We start from the raw sequence: 23,494 nt of genomic DNA on the forward strand, positions 1-23,494 counted from the left end.
CATTTCTAAATAAAATGATTTGTTTAATTTTAATTAGTTGAAAATTGATTAATCTCAAATTTTACTCTAAAATGGTGAAAAATATTACCTAACTTCCAAAGACAACTCAGTAAATTCTAAAGTATACACATCTTATGAAATTGAATATGTTATCATGTTGGTTGCTTTCTGGCAAATGAGGTTAAGATAGACATTTAGATAGAGTAGTTATTTCAGAGTTTCATTTTTTAATCATTTTGTTTTCATTTTAGCTTTGATTTTAAATTCTCGTTTCTTCACTTGCTTGTCTTAAAAATAGAAATTTTGATATTTTTCCCAGAAATTATGAAGAGATATGGCACAGACTATTCAAAGCATACTTTTGAGAAAAGTGTGGTTACATAGTTACCCATTCTGTCAAAACTTGTCACTTGCCAGGCGTTTGTTGCTAAAATTCATCTGTAGATAAATAATGAAGAAAATTGATTGAAGGCCACATAAAGGTTTACAATTTCACCTTTTCGCCCCTAATTTGTTACAGTTAAAATATGGTATATTTGTGTGTAATATCTATTCATAGGTTGATTGATACAAACCAACCATCAGATCTGGTTACTTCAAATTTTAGTGGTGTGTTTGTGTTTTGCTTCTTCATGTTGATTATCCTTAAGCTAATAGAAGGGAATATAATTTATTAAACTTATCAGAAAAAAATAAACAAAATTTAAAAGAAAAAGTTAGCATCTAGTGCTACTGTGTCCCACAGGTTCTTCTACATTGACCCACACTACCTCCACTGGTGAGTTAGAGGAGCATAACAGGACTACCACTGGTGCTATTGCTGTTGCTAGCACATCTGCAGATGTTACTGTATCCAGTGTTACAGCTGTCACCATCCGTAGACTTTCCGAGGAACAGCGAGTGCAAGTTACGAATCTCAGAAATTCAGGTCCGGACCCCAACACGTCCAAGGACGGGCTCTCTCCTCATGAAGCAGATACACAAAGTACAAGGAGAAGACCAAGAAATGCTGAACAGATAGAAAGAACTAAAGAGCTGGCAGTTGTTACTCATAGAGGTATTGGATGTTATTTTCTTGTGCCCATTTAGTTATAGCCAAAGCTATATTTTGGTAATGATTCTAATTAGAGAATGAGCTGAAAGAGAGGCAAGATGTAGGAAGTGAAAGAAAGAGTTCAAAGTAGCTGAAAAATATAGATAGTAACAGCCAAAACCTGAATAATTTGAAAGTCCAGAAATTAAAATAAAAAACAAGTCAAAGTGCAATGCAAATGTTGGAGGGAGGAGGGGGTAAAAATAGAAAGAAAAGAGGGCATAAAAGGGATAATAAAAACAAGTACTAGTTATCTATTGTTTTTACATCCCAGTTATGAGGTTGAGATAACATGAAAATAAAATAGCCAGTTTCAATTAATAAGTGCACATATTTACATGTTGATGATTTATCTCACGTAGTAATTTTCAGTATTTGCATGAGATTTTTATGTTACTCAAATGCTAATTAACAATAGAGGAAATAGATAATTTGATTGGGAAAAATGGAGACATTATGTCTGGTGATTGTTTTATATAGCTTACTCTTCTGCTTCTAATACCTATTGCCTGACCCATATGATTATACTGAGAACAAATTTCTCATTTGAAAAGATAACATATTCATTGAGATTATGGCTCCGAATTTAAATATTCCTTAACTTCCTAATTTATTTTTTAGAGGAAAAAAAAACACACAAAGCCAAATCATATATTGGTAATTTTCTTGTCAATTAATATAAGCCTGACTTCTAAAAAATTAGGAAGTGTAGCAAGCATATTTTTCTCTTTCTTGGTAGCAGGTTTCATTGAGCAGTTTAGGAAAAAATCAGTGTAGTATCAAAGGGATTCCATTTATATCAATATGTGCATCAGTGCAAATGTTAATTGAACATATTTCAAGTACAAAATATCTACTCCAACTCTATTTCTAGCTTATCATAAATTCTCTAAACTGGCTATGGTTTATGTAGTGTGGTTAGGCATGGTTTATACAGAGCATGATATAAGTAATGGAAAACCATTCAATGCTGAGCTCACACTAAGGAGAAAAATCAAGACATCTTTACATAAGTTGATTGAAAATCATACAGAAATATCTCAGAAGCCTATTTCCATCAGAATCCATGCTTAAAGTACTTACTTTAATTATCTTTAATAAGAAGCATTCTAAAATGAATTCTTAACATGTAGTCTCCTTTAAAGGATTAAATCAATATCAATTTGCTTCTCTATTCACTTTTCTACCATGAATATTTCCTCTCATGAGAATATAGAGATCGTAATAAAATTTATGATTTGCTTAATCAAGAAGACAGTTTTTCTTAGTACCAGGAAATAAAAATGTGCAAATATTATTAAAATATTAGGAAAAAAATCACATCTATTTAGTTTTTTCACTTTCTTTGGAAAATTGCATGAGCTAACTAACATTGAAAAACTCCCCTGTAATCATTTCATCACCCATTGATTAGTTGGTAGGTAATTTTCAGACATAGGTTTGTTATAGAAGTCAACTAATAATATAAATACTGCTTTAGCCAAAGTTTACCATCAATTGATTTGAAGAACTCTGGAGTTACAAATTAATATTTTGTAGAACTAGGAAAAATAATTCAGATTGAAAAGAGAAAAAGTAGTAGTCAATTATTAGATTAAATAAAGTTAATTAAATAATTAAATAAAAATTACTCAATCTAAAATTTTGAAGAGCATTCAAGTAAATTTCAATTAAGCATCAAGATTACTTTCTTGGTAAATTCCAAATCAGTGCTCAGATTTTCTCAGTTGTTGTCGTAATCTCCCAATGCTGTTTCAGAGTTAATACCTGTTTCACTTTTCCCCATATTTGTTCTAAAATAGTGTTTATGAATATAATATTCACTTAATAGTTCTATCTACTTTGGAAATAAATATTCTTCAGTTATTGATATTTAAATTATGTGTATTGAAAACATTTTGAATGTTGTGTTCATCATTTTTTAGTGACTTAAGTTTTCATTGTTTTATCAAATCTCTATTTTAATTAAAATTGGACCTTCTGACACCTTCCATAACCTACTAGTCTATTTCAGTGATTTCAGCTGGCTAGTTATCTATCATATTTGAGACACAAACTATTAGCATTTTGTGCAAAAAACCCCATCAATGTTAGAAGTAATGGAAATCTATTATCCTATATCTATTAATGTTTTTAAAAACCCTCAGTATACAGCTATATTTTCAGACATAAAACAATCTTTAAAGTTGTAGCAGGGCCAAATTTCTAAATTGGAATTGCTACCATCAAAGCAGTGTTCTTTTTAAAAATAATTCCAGCTCACCCAACCTGCCTGAAATGCCTACTGAGTATCAGGTTCTGTTCTCTCAGAAATCAAGATAAATAATTCATAATCCTTTTTTCAAGAGATTGAGATACAGTGGAGGACATAGAGAAAACCAGTCCTCGTGGTACAAGGAAGATTTTGTAAAGCTCATGACTGATCAGAGTACTAAAGGAGTTATATGGTGTACCCAGACAGTGAGTCATTTAATTGACATTTTAAATGAGTCAGTAAACATAATACAAAACTATTCATTCATGTTCTTCTATCCATTCTCCAGAATGTTTAAAAGGAATGACCTTTTAAAAATGAAAATCTGATCACATCACTTCACTGCTTTAAAGCTTCCAGTGGTTTCCTAACAACCTTAGGAATAAAACCAAGACTTGGTGATACCTGCAGGAAACTCCATGGTCTGGCGTTTTCCCATATCTCCAAATTCATCTCATGCAGCTCTCACAATCACTCTCTATTTTTTTGGCCAAACGTAATTTCTTTTAGTTTGTCAGACACACCATGTTCTTTCCTGCCTCAAGCTACTTTCATGAACTATTCCTTCTTCATTGTAACTCCCCGTACAAGTTCTAGCTTAAATTGTCACCTCCAGGTAGGTTAGATTTTCTTGACATAAGGCACCATTGTACCTTTCGCTTTTCCTGTCCTTGTAATCACCAGCTGTATGATTGTCCTGTAAATTTTAAGTTCTAGGAGAGTAAGGAGTGGATGAGTCTTGTTTATGCTGCATTCCTAGTGCCTAGAATAGCTTCTGACCCATAGATGTATTTAGGTAATATTTGCTAAACTAATGAATAAATATTTACAATTTCACTAGCTAGAACATTCACCTAAATTACTTAAAGGCTTAAAATTATATTCTTCAATATAATCAAATATCTATATATTTCAGTATTAAAGATTACATCATTTTGTCACAGTTATAAAAAGACTAGTGTTTTTAATCCCTTTTAAAGGCAACAATATTCTCATAAACCCACAATAATATACTGCTTTTATTATATTACCACTTCAAAACTCACAACATAAAACTAGATATAAATGCCTTTGCTTATAGCTCTTATACATTTATAAAATCAAAGGAAATTTATAATTAAATAAAACTATAAAGCCAATAAATTTCATATGAATAAATACTAATGTAACGCAATGGATATTATTTTGCTGAAATTAATTACCTTCTAAAGCATATATGAGATAGAGATTGCCATGACATAGGTTCTTTTGAGGTCTACAAGTCCATACTATTTTGCATTGTGTGACAATTTAGTATTTTTTATCATTTTTCTCTATTCACGCTGTAGTGAAATTTCCATTTTTCAGATGTCTTTTGATCGTTAGTAATTCCTAATTTACCTGTTCTCAATAACCTATGGCAATTAAAGTACCTATAGTCTACATCAGTATTGCTATGAACACAAAGAAAACATGGACCCTGAAATTGCACACAGTATTTGGGACTTAGTACTTGTGTGTACGTGGACTCAAAATCTGTGTTAATTTATGATAAATTAAATCTTAAATCACTATGACTAGTTACTTTATTATAAATAACAGCTGTGCAATTAATGAATATTCTGAAAAACACTTGGAATATTTATCAAAGATATTTTCAATTCTCTATAGGATAGTAATCCAACTAATTTTTCTATTATACTATCGGTAAAACATCAGTAATTTAATTTCAGTTATCTTCTTATAATAATTTTTTCACTTTTTACCTGTTTTTAATAAAAGAAAACCATTTCCAATTTTTCCATTTAAAAAGAGTCTTTTGATTGACATTAAAAAAAGTAAACGAGAAGAAAAATACTAATACGTAAGGTTGGTTTAGATCTTCTTTAAACTATATATTAACACCACATCACAGTTTCCTGTATTAGTGTGCAATAGTCCTCAGAATGAAAATTCAGTTTTTATTGACTGGATTTTAGTCTGCTTTTGCCACCTACTATGTGTGAGACCCTGTGCAGGTCACATGAATTATTAGAACTCAATTTCTGTATCTATAAAATAGGATCATAGTATTACGTGAGGGTTATTGCAAGGATTAAACATGGTATTGAGTGGAAGTGCCAAAAAATCTTAGATGTTTTCTCCCAATGGAAAGATAAAACCAAATTGCCCACCATTGCTGGTTAGTTTTGAGGTCAGAGAGCTAGGCCAAGTCTCCCTCTGCCCCTTGTTAGCTATATGATCTTGAGAAGTAACTTCAAGTCTCAAAGCCGCAACTTCTTAATAACTGAGACTACCTGCCTCAGAAGTAGTTGTATGAAAAAGTTTAGCACAGTTGCTGATTTATGTTCAACAAATACTAATTATTATTATTTTTATTATTATTCACCAAATGTATTTTAACTCTTGCTGTGTGCATGACATTGGACTGTATAGTAATAAAAATGAACAATGCAGGCTATGTGATCGAGTAGTCTATATAACTTTTTTAAAAAAGAATAATTACAAATTTATTAAGAGAAAAACTGCCGTAGCAGTATTTTTGAAATGTTATTGAAGTAAAGTAGAGGGACTACCTCTAAAACGTAAAAGTCAAGGAAGGCTGCAGAGAGAGTATTTGGACTAATTCTTGAAAGATAAATAAAAGTTTCAATCTAGTAGAGTGTGTTTATATCACTAAGATGCATAGAAAATGCTTTGAGTAGATACTTACTGCTGAATAGAAGTATGTTGAGTAAATAAAGTGTTAAACTATGCCTAAAGGAAGATTTACATTCACATAAATAAACCTAAAGCAATTGATGTTTTTAGTTTACGAAATATCCAGATGTTTAAAATTAGATAACAATATCTAGTGGTATTTTAATATTTAATTAATCAGAATACTTTGTTGCCTTAACTATAAGATCTCTTTTGAAATTATTTCTTAATATTTACTTAAAATACCTTTTTGAACAATCTCTAAACTTATAGCCCTAAGAGATTTCAACTCAAAGTTGACTTAAAATATCAGGACTTACGTAATAATATTATTAAAAAATTATGTGTCCTGTATTTCTAGAATTATATATTTTAGAATTAGATGGAATCTTTCAGATCATCTAACACCATTATTTTCTAGAGGAAATTGTGATCTGGCAGAGGCCGTATGAAAACCCAGTCTTTCTATTGCTAGACTAGTATTCATTCATTCTTTCATTTATTTAGGATTTATAAGGGTCTAATGTATCAAGGCCTTGTATTAGGTGATATTAAGGTTAAAATAATATACATTATAAACACAATTGAGCTTTCTTCCTCAAGGTTATCGTCTTACCATTTTAAAAATAATTGTTAAAATGTTTTACTCCACATAATTTATTTTAACATTGTTTTTCTTGTATGTGGTAGTGGAATGATTTTTCTATTTTTTTTTTTTTCAATAAGTAGACAAGTTCTGTCAGCTGTTAATGAGCAGCCTTGGTAGTTGCTGTTTTCAAGTACAAAATGTGAATATATTCTTCTGGAAAAGTTCCCACATACATATATAATAATTATAAACTCTCTTTTATTGTTTTTCCTAGTGGAAATTTAACTAATGTGACTATAACATTGTGTATAGTCAAATACATGTTATGAGCATTTGCAGCCGTTGCTGCTGTTAGTTTTGAGGAAGGGTAGTCATTCTTTCATAGTACGCTTAACAGCTAATGATCAGATCAATAGGATCAAGCAGGGTTTTAGTTTAGTTTATAAAGTAACATGGAATTATGCTTAACTGAAATTGGATATGATATAGACTTTCCCTCCTCAAAACTGGAGCTTCAAAGAAAACCTATTTTAATCATCAGTTTTAAAATAGAACTTTTTATTATTTTCACCTTTAAGGTAAGAATGGTTAATTCAGCATAAAACTATTCATTTTTAGATCAGCAGTTTTAATCCAACCATAGCAGAAATTTTTTTTGTTTGTAGCATAAGCAATATTTTTTCCCATAAGTTCATCTGAACATTTACATTGTTCAACAAAAAAGGGAAAACAGCAGACTTATCAGTTACATTTTTAAACTAAATTTCCAGTTTATTTCAGAAGTCAAATTCTATGATATGTAACAACTTTGTTGAAAAAACTGGACTGTAATATGACAAAAACTCTACTGTGTAGAAGTAACACTTTTTGGGTGCCTACTATATGCCTTTCAGTAATAGGCTATTCGGCCACACGTAAAATATATTTTAAATATTTTCAACAGTTTGCAAAGCAACTAATGCTATTTTCAAAATTTCTATTAATATTTTGATAGAGTATAAATTTGTAAATCCAAAGCATGTTCTTATTTTTTTATCTTCATAAGCAATATCACAATGAAGAAGTTAATTTATGGGTGGTTACTTAGATCTTTATGAATACTGATCTATGTCCATCAAATATCAGTTTTTTATTGAGCATATTATCTCTGTGGTAAGCATGTGATGAATTCAAAAGGAGTATAAGATATAGTCTCTATTTTCAAAGGAAAAGTTATAGAGATGAGACTACAGAGAAAAATTATTGGTCAATTCTAAGAGAGTTACTACAGAATGAGTACATGTGAGTGGGGATGAATTATAGCTGTCTTCAAATGTGTAATACATTGTTATATGTAAGAGAGATCAAACCTGTTCTGGCATAGGTTGTACAACTTAGTGTATGGAACCTCAGGAAGATACAAAATAGTTTATTATAAAGAAGACTGTTCTAATATTCAGTTTTTTCAAATATAGATTGTATGTTTCAGAAAGCAGTAAATTCTTGAATCACTAATGAGATATTCAAGCATAGCTTTCTAAATTGGGTATTTAGAAAGCATTAAGCATCAAGGAGGTGTCACAATAATATGCTTCTTACTGTCTCTTCTAATCCTGTGTCTATGAATCTATCCAGAGATATTGTACATTAATTAATGTATTTATCATCATCTTCTATTTTCTCTCGATGTTTGAGTTGATGTGGACTTATCTTTATGGTTACTAATTGTATAGCCAGTGTTAAAACAAGGATAGAAGTGTCCCATGCTGCCACCAAGCAAGTTAGAGATTGGCATTCGCCTTATCCCAGTAAATGGGAACTCAGCCACGTATACATATCCCCCAGGGGCCAGTGCCTACCTAGATGCCTTAAATTTCAAGAATTCTCTGAGGATCTGACTCTAGCTTGTGTATTATGTGGTGTCCAAGATGACAGAGTTACTCTCTTCAAGACCTCTCTATCTTTCTTTCTTTTTTCTCTCTCTTTCTTCACTTATTTTCTTTCTGATTTTCTTTATTTTTCCTTTCTTTTTCCCTTTCATTCTATTTCTTTTCTCCCTTCTCTTCTTTCTTCTTCTTATCTTCCTTCCTACCTTCCTTCCTTTCTTCTTTCCTTCCCTCCTTCTTTTCCTTTCTTTATTCCTTCCTGCTTTCCTTTCTTATTTCTTTCTTCAACAGATGTTCACTTAATACTTACACACCAGACTTTCTTCCAGTTCTTGAGGGTACAACATTGAACTAAACTGAGTAGACCCTGTTTCATTGAGTTTATATTCAAGTGGGGAGAAAAAGACAACAGACAAACAACTAACTGATGGTAGCAAGGGCTGTGCAGAACATTAAGACAAGCTATGTGATATATGGGTGACTACCTTAGTTTGGATGATCAACAAAGGACTCTTTGAGGAGTTAAAATTTAAACTGAGACCTAAAGAACAAGAAGGATACAGCCATTCTAAGATCAGAGGAGAAAGCATATCAGGCAGAGAAAACAACTAGCTAGAAAAAGCTTGAGTTTTGCTTGAGAAAAAAAAGTCCAGGGTGCCGGGACTTCAGTGGGCAAGGAGGAGAATGGTGGGGCTAAGGTAGGAAACTGGCAGAAACCAGGCCATGTAGGGTCTGAGGCCTAGGTAAATAGCTTAATTTTAATCTAAATTAGGTAGGAAGCCATTGGTGGGCTTTAGCAGAGAAGATATTATCTAATGTAACTTTTTTTAAGAATTCATTTTAGCAAGAAATTAAGGAAGAAATTTTAAGTAAATAGGAGCAGGCAGACAAATTAGTTAGGGATACAGAGGTGCAATTAACAGTTGATAGAGACTTGGAGTCTAAGTCTTAGAGGACACTTCTCAAACTTCAATGGGAACAAATCACCTGGCAGTCTTTGTTCAAATGCAGATTGTGACTTGATGGGATTGGGGTGGGATCTGAGATTCTGAATTTCTAACAAGACTACAGGTTATACTGATATACTGAATAGCAAGAACTTGCATAAGGATGATTATCATGGAGAGAGAGCAATACATACCATACAGTACCTGCTCTCTGTCTGCTTTCCACCAGAGATCTTGTCCTCCACTAGAATAATCACAATGCTGATAGGCTACATCAGATAACATAGTAAAAACTAAACTTAAATTCTGTAAGATTGACTCTAATGGTGGGAAATTCTTGAGTGGAAGGGATATTTTAGGGTAGATAGATTTTCTGGGTCAACCTTAATGACAGTAATTAATTATGCCAACACTTAAGAATGACTGAGTTGATTATATTAGTTATGATTTTACTGGAAAGATCAATGAATGTATGAATAAATGATGAAAGCATTCCCAAGTCAAATTTTAACTCATTTATTACTTTTTTACCCTAAATTCCATACCTTGAAATGATTTTATTTAATGTGTTATCAAATAACAGAAAGAAAATCATAGGTTTTAGTTTCCCTTTACTTACCATGTTTCATATTTCTGAAAGGTTGATAGATGGAAGCAAAACGTGGTGGAAAGAGGGCCGGCCCAGTGACAGTGGTTAAGTTCGCGCTCCACTTCAGAGGCCTGGCATTCGCAGGTTAGGATCCCAGGAGCATAGGCTGTGCACTGCTTGTCGAGCCAAGCTGTGACAGTGTCCCATATAAAGTGGAGGAAGATGGACACAGATGTTAGCTCAGGGCCAATCTTCCTCAGCAAAAAGAGGAGGATTGGCAACGGATGTTAGCTCAGGGCTAATCTTCCTAACGAAAAAAAAAAAAACAAACAAAAAACGTAGTGGAAAGGACACAAAAATTTATTTTTTCCAAAATCAATTCCAAGTCAATAATTTTCATGATTGAATAATTAAGCATTTTCTTCTATTTTGTATAAATGGTAAAACTGCATTTGCATGCTTGAATTCCCAAGTCCTTCTTTATGAGATTAACTGATGTATTGATTTTCATGCATGTTTAGCATAAATAATAAAAGAATAGAGAATTTATAACTTTAAAAAAATTATTTGGTTACATATGATTCATGTGCAATACTTTCATTTATTAAATTACTTATTAATTTTTTTATTAAGAACTTTGGTATTGGTAAAATAAATACATATTTAACAGGTAAGGAATTGTTAACATTTAGGTGGGTGTACTACGTATAAATATTGACTATTGTGTGCTTTATCAATATCTTGTCTTTTTTTTTTGTTTTTTCATTTTTTTTTATTTTTTCCTAATTATATTATTTTGTGGAAAATTGTGTTGTGTTGATATTTGTGGCAATTTAAAAATCCATGTCAAGAAATGTACCAATTTATAATTTAAATACATAAGTATTTATTGACTAGCATCCTCATTTTCTATTACATTGACTACGTTTCATCGCTTTTGTGAAATTATCAAAACTATGTCATTCATAACAGTAAATATATTTTTATATTTCTAATTCTTTTACATTTTGTAAAATGTAAGCTGCTTTTAGGCAGAAAGAAGAGAAAAAATAAAATGTTAGAATTTACTTAGTAACAAGTTTATGCATTTTTAAAAGGTATTAGATACAAATACTCTGAATTCCTGATGACTTTTATGGCAATATTAAGCAATGAAAATTTATTTTTTTCACAAACGACAAATCTGCAGGTAACCATTTTAACATTTTTATCCAATGCTACCCCCTCAAGCTATGTTTTTGAGTTATTCTTATGCAGAGATTTTAAGAACTTCTGATACCCCAATGTTTTTGTTTTCCTTTGAGTAGATTTTAGGAGGCATATAGCTTTTCATAATAACTAGAACCATCATCTCATAACAATGGTCTTATTTCATAAATGCTATTTTTTCAGATTTTCAACCTCTTTGTTATGCTCACCAATAATCATTAATCAGATGTCTCGGAAGCTTATTCTTTCTATTAACATATTATTTCTCATTTTTTACGCAATGGGCAAACAAGGGAAGCTGATAATAATACGTACTGCACTGATTAAAAAGGAAGGCTTAACTTGAATGATCAGATGAAAATGAGTTTGTGTGTAACTGATTTCACCAAATGGTTATGAGAGCTAATTATTTTACCTGTGAATGAGATGGTCACAGTGAATGTGACGTTCGTGACTTTTAAATCTTTTTCCTTGTTAAAATATTTTGAAGAGACTAGACTTTCTATTTGTGTTCAAAGCTAGTGCCAAAGTGGACTCCTCTGCCTTTGGAGTACGAAGAAATGGTCCTATGTTAGAGACATTTTTATCTTGTTCAGAATTATTTCAGGGCATTTTCACCCACTTTTGCAACAAGTTGCTTTCCTTGCATGTAGTTTTCTAGAGCATATGGCTGCCCTGCTGTGCACCGAATGAAATCACACAATTAAGCTTTACAATTTTAGGAAAAGAGAACCTTTGTATATGGCAGAACAGCACGGTGTTAGGTTTAGGGTGCAATGCAGAGAATATTTTTCTCTTCATAATTGTATCATTTGTATTCTACATTGTGGACCCTTGCTTTTTAGAGTTGATGCTTGATTTTTCTTTGTTTAAAATATTCTTCAAATGGGAGTTCTTCATAGTACCAAATGGGATTAAAGTGACAGAAATTTCTAGATTGATTTTATCCAGAGCCCAAAGAGGTTAGCAATTTCTCATTTAGTAGGCTTACATTAAGGGAAAACAAAAGGTCATCAACTCTTATGAACTTTCCCATTAAAAAGGAGTGGAGCCAAAGATGATTTTACTAAAAAGACTACATGATGATTTGAATTTCATGTAGGAGTTGGCTTTTCTACACCTTTTTTATTCATCTGTTCACACTTTGAAAGTATTAAGGGGCTTCAAGCCATATGATTATACTTGGCACTATCAGTAAATATGATTATACTTGGCACTATCTTTATTCAATATTAAATTCAGTTAATGAAGCTGGTTCTGCTCCGTACTAAAGTAAAACGTGGTTAAAGTTAGATATTGCTGACGACTTAAAATTTTATATTAGTTTTGGATTAAAAAGAATAAATGAAGATAAGATACACTAATCCCATCTATTTTTGGTTTTCCAAGAGTGCTTGGGAGTTCTGATTGAATATATGGAATGTTATTATTCACAGTCAGGTGGCGGTGTAGATGCTAGCATTGAAGTTTCAGAGTCCAATGAATGTATTTTACTAACATATGCATGACCTTGGGCAATCTACTTAGCTCTTCTCCATTTTTACATCTGTAGAGAGGAGGGAAATAATCCCGTTTTGAATGGGTATTTTGTGGTTTAAATAAGATAGTAGGCATATAGTACCTGTACTTTAGACACACAACCAATAAATGATACTGCCCCCTTCTGGAGCATTTACAAGAAGAAAAGATACTCTAGTTATATAAAAATCTCATAAGGTAAAGACATGTGAACACGTTAAGGAAACAATTAGCATAGAGTTTTAAATTTCTTAAGTAGCTATTTTCCTTAGAAATAAAATATATAGTTTAATGTGATATTGATAGAGAATAATGGAAACAATGATACATTAGCTCTATTTAACACTATTCATATAGATCTCATGTATAAATTATACCAAAGTAATGTGTAACATTCAATTCATCTCCAGTTTCTATTAGCCCCATATTTGTTTCTTACCAGTTTTACCCTTAATTCAATTACTCTCCAACTTCAATGTAACCAACTCTCTTAACTGTCTTTTTATCTACTCTGTCCTTGTGAATTCTCTGTGCTTCTTGGGGTGATAATTGGTAGAAAAGGACATACATGTGTGATCTAGATCTTCAGAATATTCCCTAGGAAGCAAGTTAGCAACCAATGGTAGAATGATGAACAGCCACCCGTATTTCTACTTAGATATTATCTTTTGAAGTGTAAGAGTGGTTATGGAAAATTAAGAGATGTTTAATATAGTATCTGAAAAATCAAATCTCTAATGATTTCCACGTGCCAGTGGTATATCCATCAGAGTCCATTGGGAAACAATGGAACATGGGTTAATTCAAGGAGGACTTACTTACAAAGGGATTATTTCTAAATACTTGGATATAAAGGAACCACAAGGGATCATGCTATAACCTAGCATAGTAGCAGCTAGGCTGTCACCATTTCCAACCCACTGGGACAGAGAGATAAATATATATCAGTCTGGCATGAAAGGATTAGTGACCAATTAAGGGTCCTAGTCAACTCTGGTCAACGTAATGGTGAGGGACCCTGTGGAATAATCCTGATCTTACTTTCCTCCCTCCTTCTATCCTCCTGCTGGAATTCTCCAGAAGATAAGGGAGTCTGTTGATAGAATCTAGTGCTTTGCAAACTAAAATGTTCATAAGAATTACCTGGGATCTTGTTAAACTGTAAATCCTAATTCAATAGATCCAGGGTGGGGCTTGATAGTCTGCTTTTCTAACAAACCCTCCAGTGATGCCAGTGCTGCTAGTGCAACGTCACAATTTGTGTAGCAGGAAATAGCTTTCAGATCAACCTTTTGCATCAAGAACAAGGAGGAGAATGGATCTGGAAAGGCATATGGGCAATATAGAGCATAGACGAGTTATGATGAGTGCTTTGCTGTCTTCAGTAGCCATGAACTTAGCAGCATTACCCTGCATCAAATAGAACTATCAGAGCCATCTATGCTTCTTTTTAAACAGAATCCAGGTAATGATATTAAGGCTTGTAGTGGTGAACTTGGATAAAATATAATAATCTGAAATCAGAGGGATGAGAAAATGTTATTTAAGTTACTTATTAAAGTAATAACATTTTTCTGGATGTTTATTTAAAATCATTCACTGTACTAATGAAGTTTGTGGTGGAATAGTATATTCCACTGCCCTCAGTCTGATGATATTCATTAACTGTAGTCACTATTATTTAAGCAGTTGCTTCTTTCCCAATTAGTCTCATATTAGAAAGCATTATAGTGTACATAAATGATCTCTGATGTTGAATGTAAAACAAATATGTGACATAAAATTACTTTGTTTATTTTGAATAAGATTTTTTTTTATAAACCTGCAGGTATATTTTTGTTATTAAGATTATTTGATAAGTATCGCCTAATTTTGTTATTCCCTAAGGCATCCATGTGAAAACCAGGCCCATCCTAAAATAGAGTTTGGATGTTATCATTTTTCATGTTACATTTTATAGTGAAATTATCTTTGGTAAAATTAATTCATGAAAAGAGAACAGAAATTATAAACAAAACAAACCAACAGAAAGTCATTTCCATTCCAAAGAATATGATATTTCAAAACTAAAAAGGGCCTAAGAAAATGAATGAATTGAGTGGATCTTAATATTTAACTGTAGGACAAAAGAGAAAAACATTAGTTCATTTGAAGCTGTCAGAAAATGAGGATTATAACTTAATTAAATTAAAGGCTGAGATAATTTTAAAAGTATCTGTGAACCATACCAATGGTAACTTTTCCCATATGGTGACTTTTATTATGCCAATTATAAGAATCCCTAAAGAGAATATAAAAACTCCACATTTTTCATATAATCCTGACATTTTACAGAATACCATAGCTGTAAGACCTGTTACACCAAGCATTGCGAGTGCATCTGCTGGTATCTACGTAAGTGTTATGGATTCCTGAATTTGTGCCATTTCTGGGAAGGAAGAAAGCCCATATACAAATTTTAGAGTCTTTATCCAGTAATTAGTTGTGTGATTTTCAACCAGTTGTTTAGTCCATCCACCATTTCTTAAATAAAAAGTAACAAAATTAATTGAATGCAGAAGACCTGTGAAAATTAACTAATTGATTTTATAAAATATAGTTTCTCCTTTTCACACTCGCCACTCTGTTCAGTTTTCCAGGTAAAAAAAATTACTCTTATTTCTTAGTGTGAAGTGGTTGAAAAATAATATTCTGAAGATTTAGGGTCTAGACTGATCTTATTACAACTTTGAGACCTTGTAGTTTCAGAATCTTCTTTATAAAAGTGAAAATGGGCCTGTTACAAGAATACTTAAAATATGCTGAATAACTATACATATATTCATAAAAACTAACATGATTATTTAAAGATGTTTCCATACTTTCATACTATTTTCATCAAAGGATTTGGGGAAGTTTCTAACTTTATATTAAAAAAATAAAATATAAGTTAGAAATCCAGCATGATTTAATTGTATACCATCCCTACACAGTGAAAAAGACGTAACACAAAATGGTTGAAAAATTTTTAGTATATTGCATCACCAATTGGAATGGCTTGTGAAACTGACTAGGTCTTAAAACTATAACTGGTAATAACAATGTTAAAATAACTGTCATTTACTGAACTCTTGCAATGTGCCAATTTATGGATTTTATTGTAGAATTTAAGCATAGTGGTACAATATATAACTGTAAATTTTCTTTCAACTAAAAACGGAGCATCACATAAATTTCATATTTACACATTCTTTCTGCAAGAATAAGTGCTAACCACAAACTAGCATGGTAGCATAAACAGAAGTTTAGGATTTAAAAAAAAATATTGAGGTGTCTGAATCATGTTACTTCTCTCTAGTGATTTTTAAAAGGAAGAGTACATGAGATTTTAAGTAATTACAGAATTGAATATATATCATTTCTTACTAAATTTAATTGATCTAATTCCATTTTAAATTTTTGGATCTGTATATCCCTAATATGTAAGTCCCTACAAATGAATTTTTGAAAAATGAATTTTTCAGTGCTTTCGAACATATTTAGTTGCAATTTTTCTCAACATACAGTGGCCAGGATAATTTCTCTTCTTTTATTTTAATATATTTTAAAATAAATATATTAAACAAAACATTTTGTTTTAATGTGAAATATTTTTCACAGATTTATGAGCCTCTTGTTAATATGCTGCTGAATTTATTACATATTTTTTACTGTATAATCCAGAAACATGATCTAATTGCCATATACCTCTAATCATTTTTTTAAATTACACCACACAAACATTTATAAAGCAAATATTATTTTCTCAGAAATCATATCCAGTGGTAAATCTTACATGACAGATGGTAAAGCAGACACCACAGGAATAGTACCTGGCTTTTATTCTGGCATCAGTATAGTTTCTTGATGTTTCTTCTAAGGATGATATGGAAGAAGTGACCATTTAGCAGCCTCCATGCTAAATATGTTCTGAAGAAGTATTTTGTTCTGCCAGTATAAGATGTAGAAAAAAAGTCTTAAATTTTAATGTTTTTAGGCCTGCAACATGTAGCCGTTCCTTTTAAACAAAGAAATGAACAAAATTTATCCGTGTAACACAGTTAGTTCAAACTGAAAAAGCAATAAATAACAATAAAAATGAACAAAAATTGTTTAGCATGTGAAAAGCAGAAGAAAACGAAGCACATCTTTGTGCATGTCTACATGTCTTACATTTAACGAAATTTGTTAAAAATTTATTAGAGTGTACATAGTTTTTGTGTATTTAAAAATAGTCAGCTTTACATATGAAAGTGCTTCATCTTGAACATTCATTCTTCTATTACTTCCCCCTTTTCTAATTCATAATTAATACAGGAAATCCTCCCAGCAAAATGCATTTAGTTAAATGAGCCAGGATTTACAATATTGCATTTATTCATTCAATCATAGACTCATACAACAAGTACCATATGAGTAAAATACTATCCCTGACTTTGGGAAGCTCACAGTATAGTAGAAGAAATTGACACAGACAACACACTGTCTTTTAACACTTTCTTAACCTGTACAAAAGACCACAGCATATTTTAATTTATCTCTACCATGAAATAAGTTTTACATGCTTATTACCGAAATATACTGTTAAAAAGATCAGGTTAATTTTATAAGTTAAATATGGTCACTAGAAGCACTTATTGCTTGATGGCATGTTGCTATTTAATGCATATACCTTGTAATACATAATATCAATATTTTATAAATTTACAAATTTATATTTTTATGGCATATACTTGAGATTTAATGTTTCACTGGTACATGATTTAGAGGAGAGTCTTGCAATTGGTACTTGTAATAGCTGTCTTTTCAATTTATTCATAAAGAAATATACAATATGTATTCTTTCTGTTGAAATTATAAAAAGATCAAAAGTATGTGTTTAACATATTTTAAAGTTTTTTGTGTTTAAATTTTATATTATGTTCCGTTCACTCCTTTTTATCTCCTAAAATGAATAGTCTCCTGGCCTTCCATCTTCTGCATCTGTATTACAATTATTATACTTTTTACCTTCAAGAAATATGGATTTTTTAATTCGATTTAAATTGATAAATAGATGCTTGAAAAAAAACGGCTTAGGTCCCTTTAGAACCAGGGACCTATTTAAAACTCCTTGGTCTGAGGTGACACTTTCTTAACTAGGTTTTGTCCATGACCTCACCCAACGAAAGAACCAAGTTTAGATGTAAGTGTATTACGTAAAGCTGCCCTTTCTCCACACATACACACGCACACACACACCCCTTCTGTAGTTTTCCTCATCCTTTATTTCCACTAACGCATGATAGAACTGAGCTCTTTGACGCTCTGGACTTTTCTTCTTCTTCAGTTTTCTCATTTGGGTTTACGATCTTTCATTTATTTTTCTTTGTTCTTTGAGAATTCCAGATTTGTGTTAAAACTACCATGGAATCTTTAGACTTATTTGTGATACTTAAAAGTCAAATCTTATAATGCAGAGAAAGGTAGAGGCAAAATTCCTACTTATAGTTCAAGTTTGGATTGGGAGAATCTAGAATTTTGCCTCAAAATACAAAATGCAAATTTTGTTTAAAAGAATTTTAAGACAGTAGGAAAATTCACAAGTGGCAGAACTAAATTTAGAGTAGTTGAATACTTCAGTATAACTAAACTTTTGCTTACCATGGGAGTGGGGACGTGGAAGAGAATTACAACAAAAAGCATAACTTGAGAGAGATGTAGTCATTCTTTCACTGTAAATAAAGGGTCACAGATAAAGAATCTCAGAGCTATAAAGAGACTGAGCAGTTATGTAGTCCTAGCTTCTTATTTTAAGAGAATGAGGTAAAAAGGCAGATTCTTGTCTAAAATCACACAACTAATAGTTGCTAAGAATCAGGTCTCTTAAATCCTGCTCCAGTGATCATTTTCCTCTTTTATATGTGTAGTGTGTATAGATAGTTCATAACTATATATTCCAGTAAACCATCAGACCCTATCTCTACTTTTCTACTTTTGAAGGTATTAACAAGAAAAAAATCACAAAAATCACCTTAAAATGTTTCAAAGCTGATAAAATATTCATAATTTGAACTAAGTGGGTAAAATGTCAAGTCAGAATTAGTGAAATGATCATTTTTAAACTAACAAAAATTAGTTTTGCTTTGTTGAAATTCATGAATGAGCAAAACCAGATTGCCTAATATTTCAGGCTATCATCCTTAGCTATAAACCTCATAAAAGGCAATATGTAAAAAATTCTAAATTATAGTTGAGGAAGTTAAGTGTATGCCTTGCATTCTTGTTCACGCTGGTTTTTCTGAAGAAAATAATTGATATTTAAGTGTCTCAGATCAGATTATATAACATTTTTTTAATTAGTGGGGTTTCAATTAAATAGATTTTCTTTGTTTCACTTAGTGTCATTCAAAATTTAAATAAAATCATCTTCTGAACTATTGTTTATCACTTTAAAAATACATAGCAACCGTAGTTAATCAAATAATTTATACTTAAAGGGAAATTATTCTTTTCCTTCATCCAAAATACTGAAAAAATGTTTTTAAAATGTTTCAAGTAACTTCATTGAATTCATATTTATTTTCTTTCTTAGGCAAATCCAGTCATATCTATCTTGATATAGTACAGAATGAAATATGTCATAATAGCAAAGATAGTAGCAAGGTATTTTAGATGAACTCTAAATAGTTGTAATTCACTTTCTTAAATTTTGTACAATATGGACTGACATCAATCATAGTGTCAAAAGCAATGGTTATGAAAGGAAGTGTTTATTGGCAGAAATAGTAAAGTATATTTTAAGTTTTTCTAATTATGCCATTTTCTTAAATGTGTCCTAATATTTCAATTAGGCTAAATTATCTAAAATTACATTAGTTTATTTTAAAAACCAAGTTCATTAAATTCTTCCCACTTTTACAATGTCAGTATTTTTATTTTCTAGTTTAATTTATTACACAAACTTTGATGAATTCAAGTGGTTTATGATAAAGTGTTTATGTTTTGCTCTTATATAAAAACTTGGACAGTATTAAAAAATATCTATACATATATGCAGGATTCTCCCTGTAGAACGCTTAAAATCCTTCTATGTGGTTTGGTATTTTATTACTTAGTGATTATATCGCTATTTTTTCTTTTTTCTTTTATTCTGGATACCCTATATCAGGCTCAAGAAAGCAGTTTCTTTAACTTGCATAATTCCATGCTAACAAAATTTGTCAACTTGAATTTCATTTTAAAATTGTATATCCTGATACATGTTTTTGTTTGTTTTCTTAACTAGTGAAAAAGGCCATAGATTTTAAATCTAGAGGATTTAAATTGTTTCCAGGGAAAGACAACAGCAACAAGTTTTCTATCTGTGAGTGTACTCCTTTTTTGTTACTTTCTCTAGTGCAAGAGTGAAGTTTGTGGTGTCTGTGTTGTTTGTGTGTGTTTTATAAAAATGTTTGTGTATTTACCAAATTAACTGCATTAATATCTACATAACATGCATGATTATTATTCAATATTTTCTTGTATTTAAATGTGTATTGAGTTAATGGATTAATGTGGTAAGCTCTCAAGCTCAGATTGTTTCAAAATGTAAAAAGAACTTTTGATCTAGTGTGTTAACATTCTAGTTTTGTAATTCTAGGATGTTAACATTCTACTTTTGTAATTCTAGATAAAAAATGAGTGAAATTCCTCAGATTTGTGGTTTATTGTAGGAATTTTTGTTTGAATGTAACAAAATTTCACCATAATTTTCTAAGGAAAAATGTTAATTTATCCAAATTCTTTAAGTCAATAGTCTTTTGTAAATTAATTAATTAACTAATTGAATTTTGTTTTCTTTTGAAATCTCACGAAGTGGCCTGAAATATACATATTTATGTGCTGTCCCAATACACAATTTTGCTTAACATTCAGGGATTTAGAGATCTTCTGAAGTTCATCCATGAATCTCAGAGTAAGAATCACTGAATTAGAGCATTCGTCTACATTATCATAAATGAACATAAAATTTTTAGGAAAGCTAAGCATTTTTGTAGTATAAATCAGCAGCAGTTTACAGAAATTCCCTGCCTTACTGTTCATACAGATACATATTATAAATTTTGAAAGAAGCCATTCATGATACAACATCTGAGTTCTGAAATGACATATTGATAGTAAATAAGATTAGTTATTGTAAATAACAGGTTATTTTTTAACAAGAGTATATTTTTTAGCATCATTTTTATTCAATTCCAAATCCTTTAAAGAAATGAGTTTGTAAGTATTTCTTTAACAAAAATCATTCATTATCGTTATATCAGAAAAGGACTTTACCTACGTGTGTATATGTATATAAAACAGTAAATGACACAAATTGAGCAGTCACATCAATTATCAAGAAAGAAATTTGAAGCTTGTATGTTATCCAATATTTTAAAGTTTTATAATTTTAAAATATGATGTTTACATTTGTTAGATTTCAGAATACTAACCCAAAAATAGCAGATATCAGTAGGAAATCATTGATCAAGTTGGGTTACCTGTCTGGAAAGCACTAAACAGTTCATTTCAAAGTATTTAGCTGTATAATTATGATTTCTTATTATATTTTTGGAGTTGAGAACATATTTTCAAGATTGATACTGTCAGTTTTTAGAGAAAATAAATAGTGCTATAGTATTTTTTTCATATATTAATTAGATACATTTTGGAGAGAAAGACATTTTCCTATAATAGAAAATATAAACAAAAAAGTTGTCAGATGAAGTTATTCTGACATATTAAACTTCAACATGTCAGCATGAAATAAAAATTAAATGTTTACAGACTTAAGTATTAGGTTTACTACCTTTTTTCCTAATATTTTTATGTGGCCAATATACTTATTTTGGAATTCTAAGTAGAATTATAAGCTATGACTGTTTCACTCTTTCCTTATTTTGGCTACACAAATGTTATTTTATATGCTGCATGCTTCAGGCTTTCAGATGTCCTGGGAAATTCAGGCTATTTACACTAAAATATCTAAGATTTATCATGGCATAACATTCTATACTTGGTATATTGCCTTAGTATTCAAATATATTATTTTCCTTGTTCTTGTGTAGGGGTTATGAGGGTGAATAAGAAAGGAAATTTAGACATAATAGTGTATCTGTGGAAAATCCTTGATTTTTTAAAAACTACTTTATTTAAAGAATATTTGCTTTAAAATTGTCAGGAGAAAAGATAATGAGGCAAACAAAAAAGTTAATCATGAGGCAAAAATGTTAGTTTACTTCATAATTTTAAAACAAATTTTGCATTTATCCATTACATTTTATGTAAGAGATAAAAAATACTTTTATGCTTTTTTAATTTTTATTTTTGAACATAAATAATACCATTTCAACCAAAACAAATTATTTTTACCAATTTTTTCATAGACAAAAAATAACAGGGCAACATTATTTTAAATTTAATTTTATTATAATTTTTCTCAAACATTTAATAACTAGCTTCAAAAATATATTCTCTATGGTTGTTTATAGAAAAGGGTTATATTGTTTTAATTTTTATCATTATTATATATCTATTATCTAGTAAGCATTTGGGTCTTCATCTCTGATATCATTTATTCAACACAGGCCCAAATAATTTTAAAAGGAGACAATATTTATCTGACACTTACCTTTCAAATGAAAAAATAAATAACTGAAGCTTGTGTTCTTTGGAAAAACAGTCAATTCTATTACTGAAACTGCCAGAACTGAGCATAAGTGTGGAGGACATGAGGACATTTAAAGTTTAACTAAGAAACAAATTCATAAGAGATTCGGGAAGCTGCAGGAGTGTTTATAGGGAGCATTTGGTTTTTATATTTTCAACAAGTTTTATATATAAACAAGTTTTTACATTTTAAAATGTTGAACTTAGTGAACTAGTAATCTTGCCAACTTTCCTTTTAGGTTACTCTAGATTATTAAAGTGAAATTATAAAGAAACTGTAAGTTTCCCATAATGTATTAATTTTGTTTTTATTTATTTTGTCTTCTTCAAATCCATACTTTCACTCATTCATATTATCCATTCACTCCACAATTCTATTTGAACTACTTCTCCATGGCAGCACCGTGCTAGGCTAAGAAGGTAAAAGAGTGAATAAAACACAGTCTCAGCCAGCAAGGATCCAACATTTTATCCGGATGCTCAATGAGTTAAGAGGCAACTCTGTGTAGAATATAAAGTTAGCATAAAATAACATTCTTTCAATGGGGCCGGCCTGGTGGCGCAAGCGGTTAAGTGCGCACGCTCTGCTGTAGTGGCCCGGGGTTCGCCGGTTCGTATCCCGGGCGCGCACTGACGCACTGCTTGTCGAGCCATGCTGTGGTGGCGTCCCATATAAAGTAGAGGAAGATGGGCACGGATGTTAGCCCAGGGCCAGTCTTCGCCAGCAAAAAGAGGAGAATTGGCAGATGGTAGCTCAGGGCCAATCTTCCTCACACACACACAAAAAAACCTTCACACACAAAAAAACCTTCTGTCAAAATCCATGAAGTTTGAGTCTAGAACAAGATCCAAAAGCACTGTGTTTTATAAGGTGTTATAAAAATTTAAAATCTAATATAAAATAGTTCAGAAAGGTAGAAATGTAACCAGCTAGATGAGGTAATGTGGAGATGACTTTTAGTTAGAATCTACTTGTTTTACTTTTAGAGTAGATTATGTGCTATATAAAATCAGACGCCTCAGAAAACTTGCTTATACTAACAATATTATATTTTGGTGTT

General features: G+C 31.0%; 1 protein-coding gene across 4 annotated transcripts in view; it reads left to right on the forward strand.

The window, feature by feature from the left end:
* The window catches only part of CSMD3 (CUB and Sushi multiple domains 3), a 1,195,693-nt gene that overhangs the window by 461,685 nt on the left and 710,514 nt on the right, over positions 1-23,494 (forward strand). For 2 of the 4 annotated variants that reach the window (XM_087447535.1, XM_004431280.3), the window contains exon 7: positions 20,029-20,106. The exons of 1 other annotated variant lie outside the window; for it this stretch is intronic. In XM_087447535.1, the coding sequence (XP_087303661.1) occupies positions 20,029-20,106 (78 nt within the window). Of the gene's footprint in view, positions 1-745; positions 1,058-20,028; positions 20,107-23,494 lie in introns of all 4 variants that reach the window. One more of the 4 variants, XM_004431279.3, reaches the window with a different exon arrangement.

Source organism: Ceratotherium simum, chromosome 23 (assembly GCF_057802395.1).
Source record: "Ceratotherium simum simum isolate JZ-2026a chromosome 23, ASM5780239v1, whole genome shotgun sequence".
Classification (NCBI taxonomy): Eukaryota; Metazoa; Chordata; class Mammalia; order Perissodactyla; family Rhinocerotidae; genus Ceratotherium; species Ceratotherium simum.